The 18,934-nt window shown below is 44.4% G+C and overlaps 2 protein-coding genes across 8 annotated transcripts in view; both read right to left on the reverse strand.

Annotated features, from left to right (window-relative positions):
- Positions 1-526: 526 nt before the first annotated feature.
- On the reverse strand, positions 527-11,028 carry smpd4 (sphingomyelin phosphodiesterase 4). 5 transcript variants are annotated; one of them, XM_080890476.1, is made up of 20 exons: positions 10,906-11,028; positions 10,487-10,575; positions 10,292-10,378; positions 9,144-9,280; positions 8,775-8,850; positions 8,486-8,594; positions 8,165-8,217; positions 7,922-8,073; positions 7,668-7,800; positions 6,906-6,971; positions 5,174-5,263; positions 3,800-3,954; positions 3,484-3,574; positions 3,299-3,396; positions 2,789-2,952; positions 2,266-2,471; positions 1,955-2,185; positions 1,704-1,835; positions 1,489-1,617; positions 527-1,150 (listed from the first exon to the last, which is right to left on the reverse strand). In XM_080890476.1, exons 2-20 carry the CDS (start codon positions 10,523-10,525, stop codon positions 830-832), a joined length of 2,469 nt encoding a protein of 822 aa, XP_080746602.1. In that variant the 5' UTR covers positions 10,526-10,575; positions 10,906-11,028; the 3' UTR covers positions 527-829. The 5 variants fall into 5 exon arrangements, with proteins under 5 accessions (XP_080746602.1, XP_080746600.1, XP_080746601.1 ...); XM_080890474.1 differs by having other exon boundaries at positions 6,900-6,971; XM_080890475.1 differs by having other exon boundaries at positions 6,900-6,971; positions 10,487-10,572; positions 10,906-10,965.
- Positions 11,029-11,580: 552 nt separating this feature from the next.
- The window catches only part of LOC308403411 (semaphorin-3D), a 102,821-nt gene continuing 95,467 nt past the window's right edge, over positions 11,581-18,934 (reverse strand). For 2 of the 3 annotated variants that reach the window (XM_080892792.1, XM_080892793.1), the window contains exons 14-18: positions 18,497-18,538; positions 17,875-18,032; positions 15,609-15,673; positions 14,177-14,334; positions 11,581-13,671 (exon numbers count right to left, since the gene is read on the reverse strand). In XM_080892792.1, the coding sequence (XP_080748918.1) occupies positions 13,150-13,671; positions 14,177-14,334; positions 15,609-15,673; positions 17,875-18,032; positions 18,497-18,538 (945 nt within the window). In that variant the 3' untranslated portion in view covers positions 11,581-13,149. The remainder of the gene's footprint in view (positions 13,672-14,176; positions 14,335-15,608; positions 15,674-17,874; positions 18,033-18,496; positions 18,539-18,934) is intronic. The other variant, XM_080892794.1, reaches the window with a different exon arrangement.

Raw genomic sequence — 18,934 nt, forward strand, 5'->3', positions numbered from 1 at the left:
GAGTCCATGAAAGTCCAGTGAACTGAAACTACGCCGTAAAGAACAGTACACTTTCACATAAATATACATATTTTTAAAAAATCAAACATTAATTTTAGTGACATTTGACCCAGTGAATCCTTCACACACCTGGGATCACAGGACTCCTGCAATGAAAAATCGCTTTAGCTGGCGTCGCAGCATCAGTCCAGTCGACGGTACGTGGATAGAATAGTAACAAAAACAACACAGCAAGGATACGCCAAGAAGCTTCAAGTCTGTATTTTTACTGTAACTTTTCATTTGTTGCCTTTGTATCTTAAGACTCATGTTTCATCAGTTTGTCATCACTTTTTATATTTCACTCATCATCGTCTGAAGGTTTTGTCTGCCTGCTAGTTTGTTGCGGCACATTTTAAAAAAATAAAATAAAATAAAAGACCTTTGACCCAGTAAAATATAATATTGGGGAGCTGGTTCTATTTTTGTAACCTGGTGTTATTGGAGGAGTGGATGTGATGCACACAGACAGTTAAGAAACGAGAACTACAAAAGAGTGCAAACAGTTTAATGAGTCATTTAGACGAAAACTCAACTTCTTTATTCCATCAGCACTTTGACTATTTCGGCCTCCACCTGTTCTCAGATGTTGGGGAGGAACAGAAACAGAAGGAAAGCTGAGATGTTCTCCAATTATTTACAAGGCTGGACGACACAAATCATACGAAAAACAACAACTGAAGAGCTGCCGATCCACCTCCGTGCTCGCTCTACTCATCTGTGAACAGACTACAGTCTGATTTCTTTCAAGAGATTAAAACGATTTATTTCCCCAGACACGTCAAAAGCTTTAGTGCGTCTTCAGTTTGTCTGCAAACAGCGTCATGAGAAGTCCGTACAGGAAGCCGCCGGCGAGGAGCAGCACGGTGCTGGAGATAGGGCCGAGCGACAGGAGGGCTCCAAACACGTAGAAGAGAAGCAGCAGCAGTATGGTCCTGTAGCTGGCCAGCGGGCGAAGGCTCAGCTTCGGCCGCTGGCTCCTCTCCAGCACGTGCCGCGACATCGGGCTGTGCTTCAGTTTGGTGCTGGAATCGAGATTCGTCAGGTAGTGACGACCCAGACGGCCCAGGAAGTCCGGACGCGAGCACAGTGCATTCATGTGTCGTCCAAACTGTGAGGGGGCAACAACAGACACGCGAGCACGTGTTTCATTCACAGTCAAATATGAAATTTACACACGTGAGCACAAACAGTGAAGCAGCTGCTTACTGAGCTTAAAAGCTGTACTTTGTGTTTTGAAGAACTGAAACTGTTAAAAATATGAAAGGGTGAGGGCGGCAACAGTTTGAAGACAGCTGAAAAACAAAGGTTACATTTGTCCTTTGTTACGTGTCGCTGTGCTGCTCTCCATCCTCACGTGCCCCGACTGTTTCTACTGTGTTCTACTCTCAGCCCTTCTTGAGTCGTATTTACGACGCCCTTGCAGGCTTGCCTACAGACAGCACTCACCCTCTCATTAATCAGAGAAGAGATCCTGTAGAAGAGCCTGACCAGCAGGGCGTTCTCATAGCTCCTAATGGGCTGCAGCTCCGGGTCTCCCTGATAGTGAATGTCAAACCTGCGCAGTCCATTTATGATCTGCAGAAAAACACACACGATCTCTTTAGGCAGTTCTCCTCCGTCCATAACCCTAACGTCTTCCTCTTTTAGGATCACATACTGACCTGCCTCCGGCCCAGGTCAGTCAGGATCAGCCCGTTCTCACTCTGCACGCAGTCTGGCAGCTGTTTGCTGTTGCCATCATCCTCCAAGGAGCCCAGGTTTGATATGAGCTGATTCAGCTGCCCCTGGTTTAGCTGCAAAACAACAAAAACCCTCCTGTTACAGAGCCCAGCTTCAAACAAAGGACAGGCTTACATGAACGTGCTGCATTCTCCAAGCTGGGAGTGAATAAAAACATCCAGACTAATCTGACCTTAAATATCTGGCACAGGTTTTCCAAAGCTCTGTCCAGGAACTCGTGGGTCTTTTTCAGATATTCTCCGGTCTCCTCTGGCTCGGCTCCGGGGAAGCTGTGGTTCAGATCAGATGCACCGAGTCCAAACCAGGACAGGAAAGATTTATTAGCCGCCACCTCACTCGAATGATCTGATATCCTCTTGGCCGTCTGTCTGGCTTGTACAATGATCTGGATTAGCTTCATGACCTGCGGGATGGACAGGAGGTGAAAACTCGGAGCAACACAGGTGTTTTCTGTACCTCTGTGGTTTACACAGGTAAACTTACCGCTCCTCTGAGCTCCGTGCCAAACATCTGCTTGTACTGACAGTCCTGTCCTTCCAAACCGTAGACGTGGCTCTTCACCTTGAACACCATGTCCGTCACCACCCGCTGCCGTGACGACAGGTAGCTGCCTCCTTGTCCTGGTGTCAGGTAGCCACGGGGCTGCCGGTGGTGGAGGACGTGCTCGGGCTCCAGGAACAGCTGCTCACCTGCAGGGAGACGATTCCAGGTGTTTGTGGGACAACAAAGTGACAAAGCCACTGTGCAGCCTTAAGTCACGTGGTCATCATTGGTGGTAACTTTTCACCAAGTAATGATTCATTTCTATATTAGTGTCAAGAAATATGAAAAATGCCAATCATATTTTCTAAAAGATATCCAAACAGATCCACGTCATCAAGGTTTTATTTTTAACCAGTGTGAGAACAAAACACTAGCACTTCACTTAATGAGCTAATGGAAAGTTCAGATGCTCATATGCAGATTTGTGAACAATACTAATGAGCCCAGCATTGTCCCTCGTCACCTTTCTGGGTCATTTCTGCCAGGTTAGGCTGAGCGAAGACTTTGGCCACCCTGAAGACCATCAGCGCATTTTTGGCATTCACCAGATCGGTCCTGACCGCTCGGTTCAAAAACACCTGGAAGAGCTTCGTGTACATGAGCAGGTTCTCATGAACAAAGGACTCCCTGCAGGAGAGAAAGTTATCATCAGAAGCTCATCTATCAGTCTGAACCCCAAAACAGCAACAATCCCCAGACTTTCACCTTTCTGAGGGTCCGAGTCAGAGCTATGACTCAGTCAGCAAAAAGAACGACAAGCCCAAAATATCAGGTTTCATTAAAAATCTATTAAATATGTCTCCTAATTAGACACGACACAGACCTTCAAAGCAAAACAGGAAGTATACACTGACGACACAAACTCCAGAACATAAAATAATAACAAACACAAAATGCTGGCTCAACGACACAAAGGGAGGAAAAACAAGATGAAGATTTTATGGACGAGCACTTCAGAGTCCACTCTGCTCACCATTTTTCAGGCACGGTTCTGTTTTGGTCGGGCTGAGGGTTTGGCTTCTCCCCGGTGTATCTCCAGGGCTGGATGTAGCTCAGCCACGTCTCCAACACCTGAACACGGACAAAATACGCTCGTAGCAGCAAACTGCGTGTTCATGGAGCAAAACAAGCGATCACGTCAGGATGTGAGAGACCTACCGCTCTGAAAGACGCGTCCAGAGGCCAGTGACCGAAGCAGTGCTGCAGGAACAGGTACAGCTTCTGGTGCACAAAGCGCTGCACCACCACCCTGTGGGGGAAACACAAAGTTAACTAAAACCTTCATTTAATGATCCACTTCCTGCTTTTGTTCTTTTATTTAAAGTCAGGGCTGTAGAGAAGCTACCACTGCATGCTGACACATGATGCATATCTAAAAGCATCAACCATTAAATCTGCTTTACTTGCATAACATTTTATTTTAGTAATAAATGTTCTACTTCCACAAAGTCTGACAGCAGCGTGTGTGACTGACCTCTTAAACTCTTCCAGCGGGCTGGTGTGGGTGTGCGAGTGGGCGGAGGGCGAGGACGACAGCTGCTCAGGCTTCAGGCTGTTGGAGAAGGCGTGTACGTGTTTCACCAGGAGACGCACCACCAGCACGTGCTCCTCCGTCGGGCTAAAGGGCTCCTGCAGAGGGAAGCGGTCACACACAGTGCTCGGACATGACGCCAAATATGCCCAATCGCAGCCAGGATTGATGGAAAAAGCAGCCATCGCAATGCGTCCCAATCCACAAGCAGCCAAACAATTACCAGAGAGAACAGAGGTCCCACACTCAGGAGCCGGAGGGCTTTCACACGGTGTGGACTGACTCTGGAGCACCATGAAGGAATTTATACCGTACTGAATTTAATCTGAGTGTGATCGCTAACATCACAAACTCCGGATGAAAAGCTTCCGCTGACACTGAACTTAAACACACTTTGCAATTTGCATATTTTCCTTGTAAATGTTTCGCCTGAACACTTAATTTATTTACCGTTTCCCTTCAGTGACCCTAACGTTCCTGTTTTATTAAAAAATTATTTATATATTAAAACTGTGAGAAACTAAGAGGTGGGACCTCAGTGCTCGAAGCTGCTTCATCAACCAGCTGCACGTTTCCTCGTCTGGACATCATCAGGAAACACAAACAAGCAAAGCGAGGAAAGTAATGATATTTACATGTTTCTGATTGGCATGGAAAAAATGATCAATGTCACATTTGATAAGAAATCATTTCTTAAAATAAGAAGTTCTGATTTGATTGTAGTAGTATCTTTGCTTTCAAAAGATTAATGCTGCCAATAGAGAGAAACACTACAAAAACAACAAAGCACAGCAGACAGTGTAAAAAGCATGCCTGTAAAAAAAAGAAAAAGCAAGAACTACACCCAAACCAGATTCATTTTCAAAGCTTCATTCCTGGATTACTTTCTCTTTCAAGGATACTTCTCTGTAAAATTCATAATTTACAGTCAGACTCAAAGGAAACAGGCCAATCATCCTCTGGTTTACCGACAGCAGCCAAAGAGTTAAACGCTGTTACCGTATAATGTGGGCAATCTCTGTCTTTTAATAATCAGCTGAAAGTCAATAAGCATGGCTAAGTTCTAAAGTAGAAATAATCCCTGAAACTATGATTAAAATATCTTAAATGAACAGAGAGCTGCGCTTTTTATTAAACAAGCTTGCAGAATGAAGCTAAACAGCCGCTGCTATCATCTGCCATCTACAGGCCGGTGACTGGAATGACATCGTCTGGTTGTTGTTACCAGAGAAGTAACCTTGACTGTGAGCTTGAGTGGCTGAGGTTTACCTCCAGGAGGCCCCAGAGGGGCGGGGGTGAATGAAAAGGTAAAAGTACTTGGTAGGTGTGGAGGGTCCCAGAGCCTGGTGGGGCGTGGGGTTGGCACGGCATGCTGGACATACTGAGGCGGTACTGCAGCAGCGCCAGCTGTTCACCCGTAACCACCAGGAAGGGGGGGTAGAGGAAGATGAGGAAGAGGAAAGACAACGACGAAAGGTGGAGGAGCAACAGTGAAGAGAGGGGGAGAGGGGGAAAAAGTGAGGAAGAGGAGGCAGGGAACGAAAAAGGTGGCAGGAGGAAGTTACACGTGAGAACAGGAGCAAAGGAGGCAGCAAAAACAGGAGCGAGAGCGCAACCAGACAAACAATTGGCCGGAAATATTCAGGAGAAAAAGAGCAGGAGACAGGAGAGGAGACACAAAGACAACAAAGTGACTTTGGGAACAAAATGAACGGCTGGGGGCGACGCAGACGCCGTTCCTACACCAGACGTGAGTTACGTGACTGTAGGGACGGGAATCATTTCACTCCAAAATATTAGGCTTTGTTCATTAATACTGAAAATGTATCTGAAACCCCCAAATCAACCAGGAAAGAGTGAAAAAACGAGCGGGAAAAATCCCAGTTTGTGTTTTTAACCCGTCACTGTAGATCCAAACGGAAATCATTCCCATTCCTACTGTTCAACACAAACAGAGGGAACTCAACACTGTAAGATTTTGGGGTTTGTGTGTAAGATTAAAGTAATTATTAGCATCAAACTGGACTGGATCGGACTGAACTGTGAATTATGCAAAGCTGAAAAAGTGGTGCTGGAAATGAGCACAGCACGCCTCCAAAATCTTGCAGGTTAACTCCACTCTTATATATAACAGACACAGTGACCTCACACAGCGTTTAACAAGTTCAGGAGACAACAATTAAAATCGCGTTTACTCTTCGGGACGGTCAGAATGTCACACACAGGGAGTCCACCGTTTCCTCTGCAGTCTCACGGTAAACGGTCTGTATTTGTATATCGCTTTACTCGTCCTTAAGGACCCCAAAGCGCTTTACACAACCAGTCATCCACATTCACACACTGGTGATGGCAGCTACATTGTAACCACAGCTCTTATCTTAGCTAACGTGCATCACTTTTGACTTTCAGGTAACTGCAGACAAAAGCACAGCTGCAAAGAAACTGCAGTTGGGTGGATATTCAAGTAGGTAACATGCTGACCGTGTAATAAATAATAATACAGATGAGGGGGTCTAAGCACATGCTGTATATCTACAGTGTCATGCACACTGTATACAGTGCAGGTGAAATAAACACCAACATAAGCGTCTGTCGCACTGAGACACACATTTATGCACACATTGATCCACTCCACCGTGACTTTATGCTGTGTTGCACATACACATGGAGAACATACCAGCAACACGCTTGCTGACACGGACATGCAGCATGCAAAGGATGTGGTAGGAAGCAAAAGCACTACTACCAGGAACATGCCCCAATCGCTTTATGCAGGAGCTCTAAGCTCAGACCGAAGAGGCTGTTTACAGCAAGTATTCAACTACAAACTGATGCCTCAAGCAGAGCAGCTGCTTGAGGAGTGAATACGCAGAGACGAGGCTGAAGATGCTTAACTAATAATAATAAAAACAACAACAACATGATTTATGTATTTTACAAATCACGGGACCTCATGGGTGTGAAGGAGGGGCTGTGGTCAGCCAATCAGCCGTGCGAAGTGGACAGGGGTGTGTGTGTGTGGGAGGAAATGTACATATCTTACCTTTACCTGAGGAGACTGCAGCTTCTGATACATTTCCAAGGAGTAGTGATGGAGCCAGATCTCCACAAACATCTGAGGAAGATCAAAACACATATTTTGAGGATTAATCATTAGTCATTTCTGTGAAGTCTCTTCACTGCCGTTCAAATGTTTTGTTTGTAACAGTAAGTGTAGTACAAGTCATAATTAAAGCCAAATCTAGCCAAATTCCACTGAAGATCATCTTCTTGCACCTCAGTGAGGCAGTGGTCCTGTTCTGACCACTCACACCACCGTCTCTGATTTCACCACGACTCAAACTTAAGCAGGCAGAGTGACGCCGTTGGCCACAACCGACACGTGACATCACGTGAACTGGTCCTCCAAGGTGAGACTGTCCACTGTAACAATCTGAGGAGTCTGAAGGAGAACACTCAGAAAACTGGGATTAAATTTACTACACCCCTGAGATTTATCTGCCCACAACTTCTGCAGATTTAAAGTCGGGCTGTTCTGACACAGTGAAGGATCCACAGCCCGTCACAGAGCCAGTGGGACAGAACAGAAGTGGCAGTGAGAGATCTAAAGACAGCTGCGGTGCTGAAGATGATCCTGAAGGGGAGATTAAAGAAATTGAAATCAAGTATGATTTAGATTTTCTTGGGACGGTTCCTGCAACTTCCACAAGAAATAAGCTGATTAATCACACCTAAAAATACCAGTTACAGCAGTCATATCCACGTCCACAGTCCAAACAAAGGCAGACCCAGAGCTGTATCTGCATCCTACCTGTAACAGGGTTTCAGACCTCCAGATTTCCTGGGCTGCGGGGTCAGCGTTCACTGAGGGCTGATGGAATATGTGATGCTTCAGGAGACTGGGGCTATGGATGCCGTAACTGGCAAAAGAAACACTGGACGATCTGTTGAAGGCACAGGAAGAGTCTGAAATCAAAGCTTTTCAGGAAATGCAGGATTTTTGTGTTACACAGTATTAAACATTCAAATGTTTCTGCCATTAAAGATTCGTCTTGTCACTAGTACCTCGGTGAAGGAGCAGAAACAGAGCCTCTGGAGTCGGAGAAAGGGGAAGGAGGAACGCTTCCTTCAGTGGGGAGGAAGTACTTCAGGTAAGTGTCCACCAGCACAAAGTAGGCGCTGTCTGTGGAGCTCCCGTACTGGCCTGGAGGGTAGTTCTGAAATCATAAAAAAGGGCTTATTAGTTTTTGATCAGGTGGTTCAATAAAAAAAATATAAAAGTGAATAATGTGTTAGTGGCAACCTCACCTTTGGTGAGATGAGACAGTAGGCAAAATTGAACATGAAGAATTCAAATGGGTCTGAAGAAGGTTAAGGAACAACCCGACTGATCTCATAAGAGCATAATTCATTCCTTCTTTAATTAAGAAATCATAAGAAATCAGAAATGAAAACATTTATGGTTCAGACGTTTGGAAACAAAGATTTTTTTCCGTTAGACTACAGAGACCAGATACATGTGGGCGACCTGGTCCTAAAACCAGCAGCTCTACAAGTGATTGTTTCATCAATCCTTCAAGAGCTCCATAAAGAAAACTCAGACTTTGCTGTTTGCATTGCAAAGGATACTGAAAGCGATGTTCAGCGTCAGGAGACCAGAGAGAGGGAACTGCAGCTTGTTGTGGAACAGCGGGCAGTCTGGGAGAACGCCCTCCTGGATGCAGGCTTTCACAGGACCCTAGAAAAATTAAAACAGTCTCAAACTCTCCCAAAAGACATTTTGCAGTATCCATACAGGACCAGTGATGTGGTTACAGCAGCTCTGTGTGTCTGAACAGTCACTCCAACATAAAATGATAATATTTAACTTCAAACGTCTGACTACAACAGCCAGAGGTGACGAGGCAAATATTCTTACTGGGAGATAATTGATTGGTATTTCATATTTGTACTCTTCCGCCTGAAGTTTATACACAAGTTTCATCATTGGACCACTGAAAAAAAGAGAGAAATAAAAAAATATTTTAATATTTTAAAAATACGAGTGCATGACATTCTAGAAAACAAAAAGATTACAATTGGAAGCGCTATATGACATCTAAAAATATACTAGACGTGCTCTTCAGTGGGGCAAAAAAAAGTCATAAAAGCAGAGAACTTCAACACGTCTGACCTCGTAGGTCGAGTTTCTCCTTCTGCCAAATTTACTAAATATTTTGAATCTTATTAACAGATTAAAAACCTCAGCAGGTTTCCATGATATTCCACTCAGCTGATATGAAGCTACCTGGGATTTAGGAAGTCCATAACAATGTTGTACTCGTTGCTCCGTGAATGAAGCAATCGCAGGTTCCAGCCAGCGATGACACCATCCAGGCTGCCAAACACACACTCTACCAGCCAAGGAAAGATCAGGTGCAGCTCCTACAGGCAGGAAACACACACACACACACACACACTAATAAGAAACACACTTTAACGTTTGTCTGCCTGACAAATAAACATATTCAGGCCTCCATCTCACTGTGACACTGCAAGTCCTGACTACAGTGGAGCCAACAGAGAGCAACAAAACTGCACTCATCCTTTGTGTCCCTCAGCAAACACCCACAGCTGCTTGCAAACAGAACCCCAGCTATCCACAGAGACCCCCACATGCCTCAGGAAACAATGGTCTCCACTGATCTGGGGCACAAATGTCTGAAGCTCGCAAACACCGAACAACCCTGGGCTGTGACTGATGACAGAAATAGATTTGTGGCCTGAAAAGTGAGGCCAAAGCACAAGTGCCTCAAACTTGAATTCAGGGTAACCAGATCATAATGTGATCTTCTTTTACTACCAGCCAAAATGCAGCACAAAATGTTGGACTGCCCAGAATGACACAAAACAACAGATGTACAACAAAATGTTTGTGCCTCCAAGAAAGAAGAAAACAAAAAAACAAAACAAAGACTCAACGGGACGTTTAGTTGTATGATGAATGCTCTGCCTGATATCACGACACCAGAGAGGAAGTAGCATGCAAACAAACAGCCGTCTGTCCCGGTTCACTGTGCAGGCTACATGCATCCAATGTCGTGTCCTACCAAAACTTATTAGATTCATGACAGACGGGGCCTTGCAGTCACACTGTGGCATCTGAAAGCAGGCTGCATTCCAACAATTCAGTTATCTTGGATTTATGTGCACATCTTTCAGAGTTCAGTTCAAAGTTCAAATTTCTTCTGGGAGGAATCCATGACACTCAAAATGAAACTACGCAATTAGTGAATGTGAAACCTTAAACTGATCTCTGCCTGAATTCCCTTACTGTATCTCCCGGTCTGAAAATATCTTTGCAGCTATTTCTCATGTGGGAGTTCATGCAAACCTTCCAGCAGATATTCTACCGACTGTTTTCACAGCAAATAAAATGAATCCAGGGATAAATACCTTTGCAGGATACTCATCTATGATCTTCACCAGATCCTGGCATCGCTGCAGGAGAGGTTTGGTGGTAGCATCGGCTTTCAGGTTGGCCTGAAACAACATCACATGTCACAACATATTCATGACCAGAGAGGAGTTATTACCTTTAAATGACTTCATAACTAAGTCAGGTCAGAGATGCAGGACTCAGAGACTCACCAGCAGGAAACTGGGCTGCTGTAACGTTGGATTAGCCATTAAGGACTCCGATGTTTCTTTCTACAACTGTACAGTCCACCTGGATCCTGCTGCAGTGGCAATAACACAAACTTTAATCAAAAGTCTAACTTTAACAGTTTTAACACGTTTAACGGGGAAACTTTTGTTGGCTTATCACTAACAGAAGTGGATGCTAACCGTGCTGTTAAAGAGACTGCAGTGTCTGCCATTGAAGGAATCCTCAGCAGGAGGACAATCCATCAAAAGCAGCACTCAAGTTAGCACGAGCGGGCTAGCAAAGGCTGCTAATAGAGCTAGCACAGACAGCTAATAGTAGCTTAAACTAAGAGTAATGGTCGTTAAATCGGCCTTTAATTAAATACAACACATTCTCCGCTTTCAAATCAGCACCGTCTCACCTTTTCTCGCGATTATTTTTCAAAACTACAGCCAATTCCCCAGAAACCGCGTTCCCATCAGTGCAGTTCAAATACGACTACACTGGTTCTCCTCTTCTTCGTTGGTGTTTTACTTCACTCCAGATGGTTGATGATCGTATTATCGTACATTACTGCCACCTGCTGGAATTATTGATGCACTGCAATGTCAATTTCTCCCTCAGAGGCCGAACGTTTCCATCCCTTCTGCGCACGTCTGAGGTAAATCCGGCCAACAACAATCTATTTTATTCTTCTTTTAATAAAAAAACAAACAAACAAAAAACAATCCTCGAATATTGTTTATGTACTCTGAAAAAAAATTGTTTTTCTATGTCTGACTTTTTTTTACTTAAATTCTACAAAACGTTTTTATTTACGTGTTTTCACTTTTTCACTTTATTTATGTCTCAGCACAGTCTCAATTGACATTCCAGGACAGGGTCCACTGCAGGAGAGCTAAACGGTGCCAGTAGGGCTACAAAACAACCTCCAGCAGGGCACGCATGTGCATCTTTCTGCTCCAACTATCAGAATGAGACTCCAAGAAGAGGACACGAGGGCGCGATGTGTGGAGACCTGTGCTTAGAGCCCAGGACCGTGCAGCTCAACCAGAATTCAGCCAAAAACTCCAGAACAAAAAAGAAAATGCACAAATGTTTTTCTTTGTTTTATTTTCACTGAGTTATCATTTGTGGCTTATTCACATACAGTAAAGACGATGACATTACACGGTCTGGAAGCTTATTAGAGCTGTGAAGTAAAAAAGTTTGAAATTTGCTTATGAGGAAAACACAGGTTTATATAAACTTACAAAATGCAGTAAATTCTACAGGATACAGAAAGGAAACTAGAAAAATAGAGTTCTTTAATATACATGTACGTAAAGAGCTATACATAATGTTTCAAGCAAGGTCCATTTCATGTGTGCGTTTCCATCGAGGCCTTTAATCCGTCAGGTATGTGTGAAGCTTACGTCTCAGAACAAACATAGATGCCTGCTGAAAACTCTCGATAGTTTCTAATAAACAGGGTTACATGTGAAGCAGTAAACTGGGCAAACACTGGAGTCTGCTGTCAGCAAGTTAGATCATATAAATACGCTGCGTCTGTCTGCAGTGTGTCTGAGATCCCCCTCCAACTGTCAGTCAAACCTGAGTTTGGATGCAAACTGCACGCTAGCCACTGAGCTGTGTTAAAGGTCTGAATATTTAAACACGTAGAAGAGACATGAAAATAATAAAAAGGGTCAATCTGAGGTGTGTAAAACATGCATGGCAGAAATTTTGGCTTTTATAGATCCTCACTTGCAAAAGGAAACACATTAAGAAACAGTTTTAGGGACCTTTTAATTTACTTGTTTCATTTTTTGCACTGAAAGCCCACTAAATGCTGTCATCAGGGCAAAAACCACATAAAAATGAAAAAGCATGTCTGAAATAAATCCGAGTTCCCCTCTAAGCTCGCCTTCTCATGCAGCTCCAGACTGATTACAGAACTGCTGCTATTTTTCAATCAATCGGTCAAAGTCCTGTGCAACAAATCGAAGCGACCGTTTCACTTAAATGTCATTTTCAGAAAACTGGGCAAAGTCACAGAGAGAAAAAGCCCTGGTGAGTAAAGTGAACGATGACTAAGGCCAAGCTCCAGTGTGCAGCACAGAGGCTCAAACAGACTTCCAGGGGCTGACCTGAGAACAGCAGCAATGCCATCAGTCCAGAGCTGCACACAAAGATGACCCTGAAGGGGAGATCATCCAAATTTAAATCGGACCTTGCTTTTTTTGTTTATAGGTGAATAACTGGAACTTTAATTGCAGCTCATATCTATCAGCACATCTGTCACAGAATGCTGCAAACTAACTTACACTTACTTGGACTACTTTTCTACCAAATGATTTATCTGCCTGTAAACTATCAGCGACAGCTCATAAAAGCATGAAATGAGCTACAAAAACAAGACTTCAGAGACAGATACAGGTTTCTATCTTTCTACATACATCCTTATATTTCCATTTCCAAGTCTTTCTAAATACTAAAGAGTTCAGGACGAAGACAAACGAATCACTTTTTCTGGAATATTAGTTTTTAATGGTAAATTATCATTAGTGTCACTTTGTTGGCCGGCTTTATTTGCTCAGGAAGCAAACTTTCTTGACTTGACCTCAGCGTGTCCTCTGCATGTACAGGATCTGTTGTCCTCAGCAGTCTCTGATCCTCCAGGCGACTAGAGAGGAACCTCGGGAGGGTTGTTCCTCCTCACGCGAGCCTTCCTGCTCTCCTGTTTCATCTTCAGCGCCCGCAGCTTCTGCTGCCGGCGCTTCTCGCGGTACCAAAGTTGCTCGCAGTACTCGTCCACGGTCAGACTGTTGCTTCCCACCTTGTGCAGGTCTTTGTAGCTCCTCAGAGGGAGCTGCTGAGGCAGCCACGAGTTCCCATGTCCTGGCAGAGAAGGCGGTGCGTGAGGGGAGCCCGGCTGGCTCAGAAACCCAGCAATCCCTCCTCCTCCGGCCGGGCCAGTTTTCCCCAGAATCACTGGGCCCGGGAGGTTGGGGTTGTGGCTCTGCATGTAGCGAGCTGGGTTGAGGCTGTGCTTGGGGATAATGCGAACGCGGTATCGAGCCAGGACCTGGGCGTAGGAGTGCTCGTGGCTGGTGCAGGTGTAAAGGCCCGAGTCGGCCTGTTCCAGGTGCTGAATGAGCAAGCCTCGCTTCATGTGGAAGGAGCGGTCGTCGTCGCTCTGAGGCAGCTGAGGAAAGAACGGCAAAAGTTCAGTCTGAGCTGTTCTTTGTATTCAAGGAGGTGCAGCAGAATATTGTGTGCACTCGTGTGCAGCAGTGCATTTTGGAACAATGGTAGTTAATGACAGTGGGACAGTTCGGATTTTAGCTGTTTCTACAGCCCACTGGTGGGTTTATATGCAACACGGCCTCGCTTTCTAAACATCTTTTAGACGTCCAATCTTGGTCAGGCAGAAACAAAGTCTTTCTGAGATACACTGTTTCTGTTTGCTCAGATTTAGCCAGAAAATAATGTCTGTTAATGTCTTGTCCTTTGGAGGTTCGGGACTAAAAATATATACAAATAAAACCAGAGGAAGGAGAACGTTTAGAGGGAAAATCCAGAGACTAAAGTCATGATAGTGTTTTTTGTGAATGAGCCACAGCAGAGAGAAGAAGAAGACTCTACTGTCAACATCTGTAAAAACCTGAATGCTTTTAATTTGAAAACTGAAAAGAGAGCAGTAAACTCACCTCTCTGCTTTCATGTGTCTGACCGACAGTCTGCTGCTGGCCGTCTGAGACCTGCAGCGTCCACCTGAGCTCCGCCTGGGACGAGCGAGGAACACACTCCAGGAAGGTGGAGTTTCCCTCAACACCGTACACCACCTTCACCTCCACAGAGTCTGAATCTGACAAAGACACAGGAAAACCCTTAGGGCATTGCTTTTTTGCTTTCACAGCTCTGCACACGGTGTGATGCTCCCAGGGAAATGATGGAAATGATTCTTTTCCTTTTGTAGTTATGTTCGTTTGAATGTGAGACGGCACAGGTGATAAAAGATTATACAGGAAAAAGCACTTTTTTTTTTGCATAGAACTGTAAAATGAAAGATTTCCTTAACTGTAAAAAAAAAAAGAGTTTTCTGTTATTTTTGACCACAAAACAGAGAAAGCCGCAGTTATGCGATACATCCACTAGAGGGCGCCATATGCCCGTGTTCAGAACACCATGGTAACAACAGGCATTTTACCTTAATTTCACTTATTTTGTAAAATACAAGGCGACCATTTTTAAAAAGTGCTGTCAGCTCCTGATAGTTAATACCAGTAATTAAATGTTCCTTCTCAGGTGAGACGAGTGATTCAGTGATTCAGTGGATTTTCTGTTCACAAAAAAGAAAAAGCAAAGGTTTCAGGAAAAGACAAACTGCCACTTCTGTTTTTCTCTAACACAAGCTAAACAGTTATTTAGGATCATGTACAGAATTCATCTCAGTCTGATGGTTTCGGACTCTAAAGGATAAATATCAGACACACACAAGTGTAAGAATTGACTTTATCTACTTTTATCGGCTAACTTTAAGAAACTTCCAGAGTGTCACACAGAGTGAATCGATGGGTCAGTCCTGATAGACGCGACTAAATCTGTCAGGAAAAACGTTTGGAGTGTAAAATCGATTTGTTTGCAGTTTTTAACAGAACTTTAATGTCTTTCCTGAAAAGTTCACGTAGGCATCTGTCTGATACATGTTTGGAAAGAAATGACATGAATCACAAAATTCTGCACGTTAAGTATGACAAAGTTACTGTACGAAATAAATCAGCTTTGATTTATCAGGTGTGTGGGGGGGGGGGGGGGGGGGGGGGCTCACATTTAATATATGGAACGATCAATAACAAACATCAATAATGAAGCAGAAATGAAAGAATACAATAACGCCCACATGACTGGTGTCATATTAGACTCCCTGATCACACAGAGTATCTGAGCATCAGGTCATGTGATCAATTATGGGCCCACACAGCAGGTTTACGTTCCTGCCCCACAGTGACACTAACACTCTGCCACTGGTCACAGTGCAGCACATATACACATGTAAGTGTGGACATGTCTGCTGTGTAACAGCTGCCAGGAGAATAATATTTTAAACAGTTTATTCACATCAGCAGAGGAAATGCTCACCGTCCTCTGTGTCTGGACACTGACTCCAGGGGTCTCCATACTTCACATCCTGTCTGCGCGCCCGCCTGACACACACGCACACACACACACACACACACGCACACACACACACACACACACACGCACACACACACACACACACACACACACGCACACGCACACGCGCACACACACACACACACACACACACACACACACACACACGCACACGCACACGCACACGCACACGCGCACACACACACACAGTTAGAATCTGTATTTATTAAACACTTCATTTAGGTTGAATTTAAAGGAGCAGACTTGAATCCGTGAGCTTCGTTCTTTGGTCGTTTGCACTCCTGACTCACAGCGAGAAGGTTCAAAGCTCTTTACTGTATTTGTTATTTGATTTATTCAGATAACAGCGACGATACCAGCACATGGATACTGTGAGTAACATGCAATCGATTGAACATAAAGACTTTTAGCCAGAGTTTGGTTCAAACATGGACGATGGATGGATGCACTGAGCCTCTCTCATGCTTTATATCAGCATTTATTTGTTTTTGTAAAAGCTGCACAGTCCTCTGATGATTTAATTCATGCTGAAAATGTTAAAAGCAGCTTTGTGTGTGCGAGCAGATGTCAGACTCATCGGTTAAAGCACAGCTGACAGCGGCAGCAGCAGATAACGGCGTGCCTTTAGATAAACTCGTATAAGTGCATTAAATCCTCCCCCTCGCTGTTGTTGCTGCGCTCCCCTGGTGCTAGAAAAAGGAGCTACTGAGATTATGAATGAGGAAACATGGAGTGAGAACAGGCTGTGAAAATACAGAGTGTTTGTTCAGACTTTTGTCAGGTCTCGTTCTGCTTCGGCCTCCCCGTTACCCCCCCAGCCCTCGCACCCATCCTCCCCTTTTTTAGCTTTAACTCATCTGCACGACTCCAAAAATCACAATTCCTGCATCCTTCTCTCTGTAAGTGTTTGAGGAAACTTGAGCGCAGCGTGTACTCAAGTCTTAGAACCTCACTGGCTGTGCAGGCGCACGATCAGCTGATACAGATGTCATTTCAGCTTTATGTCACTGCTGCGCCGCCCATTTGACCTTTTTTATCGCCCTTCTTATGGCAGAAATTCATGACAGAACTGCTTCATGGTCATTAAAAAAAAGAAATGAGTTAATGTTTATTTTAGCAACGATCTGCAGAACCGAGGTTCAAAAATCACTTTCAATCATAGCGCGGTTCACTGGAGGTGCCAACTTACTCCTGGAGCAGTGCGAATGCAGGAGTTTTCATTTTCCACTTCATTTATATCTGTGAAAAAAGGCTCGTGAACGTGTTCTTGATTTAAATCCACGAGATTGTGTCATTGTTTTTTATCCTGAAGGCCATCAGAGGGACAGCAGAGCATGTTTTTACTGTACGGCAGAGGCTGTCAAAGCTCCAGAAGAAGTTCGGTTCTCACACTGCAAAATTTTAACGGCTAAAACTCCAGTTTACCGGCATCAGCACCGTGCACAGGTCGATCTTCCTGCTCCCCCGGCATGACCAATCACATATGAGAGGTCACACGAAGGTGGTCGTCAGCTCGATAAGTCAGCACGGGGTTTGTCAAACTAGGGGGCGGCTGTGCACACAGAGTCATCTACTAATTGGAAGGTCGGTGGTTCAATCCCTGGTTCTTCCAGTTTGCACGTTGCATGTTATCTTTGGACAAGACTCTAAAGCCCCAGCTGTCCCTCATGCATCCATCAGTGAATGCGGCTTCAGTTACCATGGCGATGTATCCCAGGAAGATGTGTGTGCATTAAACTTTTATTTTATATTTTGAACTGGTTACCAACGGCCCACCTGCACTGGCTCTGTGGCCCGGTGGTCTGCAGGGGTGCATGCGAGTCATGTCAGCTTGTTTTTCACAGAGATATCTGGCTCTCGAGGTGCGAGTGTGTACGCTGAAATGTCCCTGTGGTCTGCTTTCTGTCACACAAAGAGCCGTAAAGACTTTACACCATCAGAGTTAGCTGGGTGCCTGACGTCTTTGTCTGCTCTGATTCTTATGAAGCTACAGTAGTGTTGAAAAGTTTACAATGTTTGCACAATTATCTGTTTTAAATGAAAAAAAATCATGTTGTTGTTGAAATGTGCCACATGGATGAACTTCATCTATTATTTTTGAGCAACAGCCAACATAAGCAGGGCTGAACGCAGTAAGAGTAAATCCTACAGCGTGTTCACACTCGGGTGACTCGGGCTGATAAACGTCCTCCCTCTCCGTCCTCGTTACCTCCGGCTCATGGCGAAGTATCTGGAGCAGGTCTGTCCATCCCAGGAACAGTAGGGGTCTCGGGCCAGGCAGCACTCGGCACAGCCGGTCCCGTATAACTCGCACCTCTGGAGCCCCAGCTGGGCCACGCCGAGCTCGCTGGACACGTACAGCTGTTGCTGTGGAGCAGAGGGGGGAGGAAGAGGAGAGCTTTTCTGTAAGCTGGCCGTGCATCCTCATGGCTCATATCTGTTGCACAACTCTAAAAAAGTTGCTCAACATCCTGTTTCACCCATAATCTTCATATATGTTCACGCTTCTCTCAGTTTTGTATTTTAAATGAAAGATTTCGGGGACTCGTGTCACCGAAATCTATAAAGATGTAAAGATGCTACAGAGAAGAATGATTTATTCAAAGCTGATTTTGCTGCAGAAAAGTCAACATCTAATATTTAGATCAAATTTAAATACTTTAGATATCTTAGTCTGAATCGTCTGGACAGATGGAAAAACACACATTTCCTCTTTGACCAGGACCATCACTGTGACATGAACCAAATAATGACTTATTTAATTTAAGAAAGCTCCAGAAATACATAAGTAATCCAAGTCCGACGCTTCAGAGAGAAACAGAGAGACTTACTCGCTTGGTGGAAAGCTCCATGCTGAGGATGGGAGTGGGACTCTGTGGGATGAAGAGGAGAAGTATAAATATAAGAAGTTACAGATAACGCGCGATGACAGACGGCGGCGTTCATCGATGCAGCGTGATAGGTGAGAATTATTAACGAGACGAGGAATAATTTAGGATTTAGGAGTAACTGCAGTGCCGGCTTCATCGGGCTCGAGTTTCCTGTTGCACAATTCAGAAAAATTCTTATTGGTGAATAAATGTGGGAGAAAGCAAAGACGAGCAGCGTTTAACAGCTGGAGCAGCTGGCAGCAGATAAACTTTTAAATGAGATTATTAGTCAGTAAATCAGTGGACGAATAAAACTGGCCAACATGATATATAAACAACACGGTTCACTTATTAATTTTTATTACGTACATATTTTAACAGCGTTTATATATCGATGTT

The sequence above is a fragment of the Rhamphochromis sp. 'chilingali' genome (genome assembly GCF_963969265.1).
Source record: "Rhamphochromis sp. 'chilingali' genome assembly, chromosome: 9".
NCBI classification, from domain to species: Eukaryota; Metazoa; Chordata; class Actinopteri; order Cichliformes; family Cichlidae; genus Rhamphochromis; species Rhamphochromis sp. 'chilingali'.